The sequence below is a fragment of the Pleuronectes platessa genome, chromosome 5 (genome assembly GCF_947347685.1).
Source record: "Pleuronectes platessa chromosome 5, fPlePla1.1, whole genome shotgun sequence".
Lineage (NCBI taxonomy): Eukaryota > Metazoa > Chordata > Actinopteri > Pleuronectiformes > Pleuronectidae > Pleuronectes > Pleuronectes platessa.
In genome coordinates this window covers 16729128-16736162 of record NC_070630.1, presented here as the reverse complement: position 1 = coordinate 16736162, position 7035 = coordinate 16729128, and the positions used below count along the sequence as shown (strand labels likewise).

General features: G+C 40.1%; 1 protein-coding gene across 1 annotated transcript; it reads left to right on the top strand.

The window, feature by feature from the left end:
- Positions 1-851: 851 nt before the first annotated feature.
- LOC128440339 (eukaryotic translation initiation factor 4 gamma 3) lies at positions 852-6823 on the top strand. Its single transcript, XM_053423027.1, has 10 exons — positions 852-975; positions 1459-1597; positions 1937-2037; positions 2726-2881; positions 3181-3378; positions 4094-4240; positions 4328-4561; positions 5225-5329; positions 5859-5997; positions 6330-6823. Exons 1-9 carry the CDS (start codon positions 877-879, stop codon positions 5958-5960), a joined length of 1281 nt encoding a protein of 426 aa, XP_053279002.1. The 5' UTR covers positions 852-876; the 3' UTR covers positions 5961-5997; positions 6330-6823.
- The last annotated feature ends 212 nt before the right edge of the window (positions 6824-7035 follow it).

Below are 7035 nucleotides of genomic sequence, written 5' to 3'. Positions count from 1 at the left end.
CAATTTTACATAAATCTTAAATTTATTTTATTATGGTCTTAGAAAGGTCTGAAGGGCTACAGATTGAAAGCTTCGACATTTACAGGATAATATGCGGCTGGTTTCCCTTTCCAAAATTAGATATTAAGAGAAATGCGTTGTTTGCAGGGATGAAGATGTGATGTGAACTTTTTGATAGCAGTGTTTTTGACATTAGTGTGGCCGAAGATCAGTTCATGTCTCTGCTTTCATCCCACCAAGATGTATTCTTCTGCACGTGTCAAATAAGCAATTTAAGTGGTGATTCTGATTTACAAGGACACACTTTCCAAGACATAACAGAGGAAAGTTCCGGTGTGATTCAATCCCACAGCAGCTGCTTACAAGTAGCTTATGTGGAAATGGGAATATCCCCTCAGTGTCCCCACTCTGCTTCACTTGGGGACTCCCAGCTGGACTCAGCCGGAGTCCTCAGATACTTGGAGAGATATGAATGATCCCCTTGCCTTTCTTCTCTCTCTCTCTCTCTCTCTCTCTCTCTCTCTCTCTCTCTCTCTCTCTCTCTCTCTCTGCATCACTGTAATGTGTGATTTGATCTTCATCTTATACCAGTCACCCTGCAAACAAAACCTTCTGACCACGGAAACTTAAATAAACTCCAAACTTCCCTATTGGGCTTGTTTGGAGTTTACTGTTTTCATGCTGCTGTTGATGAAATGTTCCGGTTTCATCTCGGGCAGTCAGGAATGTTCCAAGTGATAAACTGGACAATTGGTCAACTCTGTAGAATAATAATATCTGCATCTGCTGTCTGGTCGATTGAATGGAGACATGTTGAACATGAACTTCAAGTCTCAAATTAACCGTCTCTCTCCCTCTGTGTCTCACCAGCCTCAGATGGATCAGTATTTTATCCATATTAAAAAAATCCTCACAGAGGGGAAGATTTCATCACGTATACAGCTCATGTTGCAGGATGTCATAGACCTGAGATTGGTGAGTGGGTCTTCGCGATTTTTCTTTCATTTGCACAATTGTAAAGAGTCCAACAGTCAAATTCTTCAAAGTAACATGGATTTTACCACAGAGATTTATTTCAACATTATACTGTTGAAATAACACTGCTGTTGTTAAGGAGATCTAACGCTTTTTAGAAGGACTGATAAAGATAGATACATAGATCATGGCAAAGAAATGTAAGTAACAGGGAAAAAATAGAAGAAACCTGAGGAAGACGTGACGACTATTGATCTTTAATGAATTCATCAGTGTGTCCCCAGTCAGGGAATATTCCTCTGTGATTGACTGATTCCTCTGTTTATGCAAAAATGTATTTAGCACTGTGTGATCGAACCCACACATGCTCCTAAATTCTCTGATCTGTCAAAGATAAAGAGCAAAGAAATCTGTTTTACACTACAGAATCTGTCTGATTCAGGTTTGAAGTCATTGTGGTTCTGTACATTTTTTTTTCTTCAGCACAACTGGGTGTCCACAGGACCCGACCAGGGTCAAAAATCCATTGATCCGAGCCACAGGGTGGCAAAGATTGAAGAGCTAGAGGAGCGGAGAAAAGTGCAGCAGCAACTCCTCACCAAAGAGACCAAGAGACAGCCAGGTCAGGCCTGAAGTTTAAATCCTCTTTAAGGCTTAGAATCACATCGACACAGTTATAGTGACTCAGGAAGCCAGTCTGTAGACCTCCTGTCCCTGTAGCCTGCAGAGATGATATTGTTCCCAACAGCAGACAGGAGGCCCCCTCACTCCCTCTCATCTGCTAGCTGAGCTATAATATTTCATCTTGTAACGCAGCATGCCACAGAAACAGTCAGATATGTCACTCTGTCTGCCACTTTCACAGTCGTTTGACTCCATTGTATTTCCTGTGAACTAATCTTAAACCTGTATTTCCCTGTTTGTTTGTTTTTATGTTTTTTGTGTGGGTGTGTCTCCACAGATCCAAGTGAGCAGAAGGATCAGCGAGTACGGAGAGAGGAGCCGGGCAACACTGTGCCCATGAAAAAGAACAGCCCCAACAATATCCCAACGTTCTCTGAGGTGAGAAGAACTGCAGAGGCTTCGGCACAGATCTTACCATTCTACCTTTTTCTTACCTTCTACTGTGAGGGTTGGAGACGTGAAGCTGCTATTTACTTTCTGTCCCTCATAGTTGATTTGCTCATATTTCTACATTGGAATCACAAAAACAATGACAAACAATTACCATGTGGTAACTGGTCGTGTTCCATGGAAACTTAAATTGTTATCAGACTTGACCTCTGGGTAAAATCTGGAGAATTGGCTACAGAATTCAAAAATTTAAATTACTTGAGCTGAAATATTGATTAATGATAGATTGATCTGAGAGATTTGAAAAGTACATTTGAATTAATGCTGGAACCTAAAGCAGAGTCAGGACTTTTAAGATTCTGCTGTATGATCTGAAAAATATCATAGTTTATGATTTATACAGATATTAGTAAACAAGTTTTTTAGATTTTCTACCTATTACTGATAAAAGAATCATAACAGGGGCATTTGTGTCGATTCATTCATGCTTCCTCCTCACGCCCAAGATTTTCAGTATGGCAGTGTAAGAGAGGGTAACCTAAATTATATTTATGTTGCCTTACTTAAGACACTCACACAAACTAAAACACTGGAATTGAAAATCCGTTATTTTGGCTAATTTAAAAGATATTGAGTCATGGTAATAATACTGTTTTTCCCTTTCTTCCTGGTAAAGATTGTAAACCGTTGGGCGCTGCGACCACAACCCAGGGAGATCATCGTGAGCCTGCCTGAGGATGAAGTAGTTAAGCTGAAGAAGTCAGAGGATGCCCGGAAACCAGGCAGGAATAGGGAAAACCTCCCAACGGAACCAAAGTCCAAAGGAACACAGGTACGACCAAATATACACAAACTGTAATCCACAAAGCAGTGGGCATATATAGAAATGACATATACAGACTTTTCTGATAGTTAATGTTAGTCTACGTGATGGAAGATTTTCAAAGAATTGGAAATTCCAGTAAAAATGTTATTTAAATCTGTAAATATAGGAAAATCATTGTGAGTATTGTATTTTACGTATTACTAGTAGCTTTACAACAGGACTAGTTTTTCATGTGGAGCGAGAGATTGGTCTTTGAGCTTGATGACCTCAGAGTTTAAGTACCTGTTATGACCTATTCCTCTCAGGTTCTGTTCAAGAAGGTCCGCATTATCCTGGACAAGCGGACGCCTGAGAAGTTCAACATGCTGGTGAAGAAGGTGACGGACGTGACCATCGACACAGAGGAGCAGCTCAAAGGAGTCGTGGACCTGGTATTTGAGAAAGCCATCGACGAGCCCAGCTTATCGGTGGCCTACGGGAACATGTGTAGCTGCCTCGCCGAGGTAAGCAGTTCGCCTAGTTGAGCAGAGAAGTGTGTCTACTTTGGAACGAAAGAGTCTTGTGTTTGAAATGTAATTGTTTGAATTGGATTTAGAGCAGTACATAAATATAGCTTTTTCGTAAATTGCCGCATTCATCAGATGCAAAAAAAACAATGGAGGAATTAAGGGATCTTTTAACCATCTATTGGAGGAGTGTGCACACAGTGTCTCAATATGCAGTCAACAACTTGTTAAATGTTTATGCAGTAAATGGATCAATTGGTTCATATTCAGCTATTCCTTGATACAGAATAATGCTGTGAAAAGCAACACAATTCAGTGAAGTGTGATGATGAGGTTTTATTGTTTTGATGCCTCTAGAGTCTACACCAGACGACACACACTATTTATTAAGGAGTTTGAAAATCAGTCACAAATAATCCTTTAAAACACAATTTATTAAACGTGCATATCCTTAATTATAAACTCTATTAACAAGAGTTCTAGAGAAACTATTACATTTTCTGTCTGCCATCATTTGATAAAATAACCTTAAATATATATCAGTCATTAATATCAAAATAATCCAGATACGAAAATGTTAATTTCTCGATATATGAAAAACAAATGTTAAGCACGCAGAAAACTCCAGTTTTTTCAGGGTTAGTTCATTACTATTTTTATTTTAATGCTCATGTTCTCTACTGAATTAATTCCACTTACTGTTCATGTGCAGCTCAAAGTGCCCATCCCTGATGAACCCAATAGCACAGTGAGCTTTATCAAGCTGCTGCTAAGCCGTTGTCAGAAGGAGTTTGAAAAAGACAAGGACGATGATGTGGTGTTTAGGACGAAGCAGAAGGAGCTAGACTCTGCTGCACGGGTAAGTGTGACACCGGATCTTTACCGAAACGTCTTTTACTTTCTGTTTCAACTCTGTTCAAGAGGTTTGTTTTCTTGGTCCCATTAGAGGGATCGTCACAGACTTCGGCTAGAGCTACAGGAGGCCAAGGATATTATCCGGCGACGTTCCATTGGCTACGTCAAGTTCATCGGCGAACTCTTTAAGCTCAAGAAGCTAAAGGCGTCCGTCATGCATGACTGCATGGTCAAGCTGCTGAAGAACCAAGACAACGTGTCTTTGGAGTGTCTGTGCAGCCTGCTCACCACCATCGGAAAACACTTTGACATAGAGGAGGCCAAGGTGAGCTTGTGGTAGTATATCTGACATAAATCTTAAATTTATTTTATTACTATCTTAGAAAGATCTGAAGGGCTACAGATTGAAGGATGGTTTCCATTTCCAAAATTAAATATTAAGTGCAATGCGTTGTTTGCAGGGATGAAGATGTGATGTGAACTTTTTGATAGCATTGAATTTGACATTAGTGCCGCCGAAGATCAGTTCATGTCTCTGCTTTCATCCCACCAAGATGTATTCTTCTGCACGTGTCAAATAAGTAATTTAAGAGGTGATTCTGATTTACAAGGACACACTTTCCAAGACATAAAAGAGAAAAGTTCCGGTGTTATTCAATCCCACAGCAGCTGCTTACAATTAAGTTATGTGGAAACGGGAATATTTATAATGTGGTAGTTTCCTCAGCACGGAAGTTTTAATGGTGAACGGTTACAGTGAATCGCCTCCGTTTGTTTCTGGCTATTACGGTTTTCATGCTGCTGTTGATGAAATGTTCCGGTTTCATCTCGGACGGTCAGGACTGTTCCAGGTGATAAACTGGACAATTGGTCCACTCTGTAGAATAATAATATCTGCAACCTGCTGTCTGGTAGATTGAATGGAGACATGCTGAACATGAACTTTGAGTCTCAAATTAACCGTCTCTCTCCCTCTGTGTCTCACCAGCCTCGGATGAATCAGTATTTTTACCAGATCAAAAAAATCGTCAGAGAGGGGAAGACGGCCACTCGTATACAGCTCATGTTGAAGGAAATTATAGACCTGAGATTGGTGAGTGGGTCTTCATGACTTTTCTTTCATTTGCACAATTGTAGAGAGTCCAACAGTCAAATTCTTCAAAGTAACATGGATTTTACCACAGAGATTTATTTCAACATGATATTAAATATTTTGGTCATATTCTGTTTAACGAATATCTACACTGCTGTTGTTAAGGAGATCTAACGCTTTTTAGAAGGACCGATAAAGATAGATACATAGATCATGGCAAAGAAAATGTAAGAAAATTCCATAGAAACAATGAACAGGGAAAAAATAGAAGAAACCTGAGGAAGACGTGATGACTTTTGATCTTTAATGAATTCATCAGTGTGTCCCCAGTCAGGGAATATTCCTCTATGATTGACTGATTCCTCTGTTCAACCAACAATGTATCTAGCACTGTGTGATCAAACCCACACATGCTCCTAAATTCTCTGATCTGTCAAAGATAAAGAGCAAAGAAATCTGTTTTACACTACAGAATCTGTCTGATTCAGGTTTGAAGTCATTGTGGTTCTGTACATTTTTTTTTCTTCAGCACAACTGGGTGTCCACAGGACCCGACCAGGGTCAAAAAAACATTGATCCGTGCCACAAGGTGGCAAAGATTGAAGAGCGGGAGGAGCCGAGAAAAGTGTAGCAGCAACTCCTCGCCAAAGAAACCAAGAGACAGCCAGGTCAGGCCTGAAGTTTAAATCCTCTTTAAGGCTTAGAATCACATCGACACAGCTATAGTGACTCAGGAAGCCAGTCTGTAGACCTCCTGTCCCTGTAGCCTGCAGAGATGATATTGTTCCCAACAGCAGACAGGAGGCCCCCTCACTCCCATCTGCTAGCTGAGCCATAATATGTAATCTTGTAACACCATGCCACAGATCAGTCAGATATGTCACTCTGTCTGCCACTTTCACAGCCGTTTGACTCCACTGTATTTCCTGTGAACTAATCTTAAACCTGTATTTCCCTGTTTGTTTGTTTTTATGTTTTTTGTGTTGGTGTGTCTCCACAGATCCAAGTGAGCAGAAGGATCACTGCATAGTGGCTGGCACCACTAGGCAACGGACCTAGTGGTGCCCTAAAGAGCGAGAGTGCGAAAATGACCTGTTTTGAGGTCCCCCGGGTGCACTAAAACTTCTCTCAAATCCCCAAACGGTGGTCCTCAGACATGATTTTTAGATATTTGAGGTTGTGAGATTGTTTCCTTCGAAGACATGTCACTCTCAAATCTCTCGGACCTGTGCTTATATCCGCATCGAAAAATCGAGGAATTATTTCCGGATCCGTCTCCCATTGGAGCCCCATGTTAATTCTGAATATTTTTCTGAAAAGATTAAAACTGAAAAATAAAACGTAAATCGCTCCCACGGCTCCATTTCTCAGCTCTCACGAATAAAAAATATATCTGGTTGTAGTGTAAACTGTTGTGATTCTCAAAATGTTTTCATTTTCCAGATAGGACTTATAGTTTTTGAGTAACAAGTATTTGTTTGATGACGGTGCTAGAGTGTGAAAAAATGTCTCTTCTATTAAAGTAATGATAATTCTCGGAGGAGAATTTATGAAATGAGAAGTACGTTTCTAAATTGCTCGCATGGCCTCATTTTTTGGCTCTAAATAATAATATAGATATGTACTTGTTCGTCCAAACCTTGTGATTCTCACGGTGTTTTCCTTTCACGGACAGGAGTTATATATTTTGAATTAGAGCATTTTGT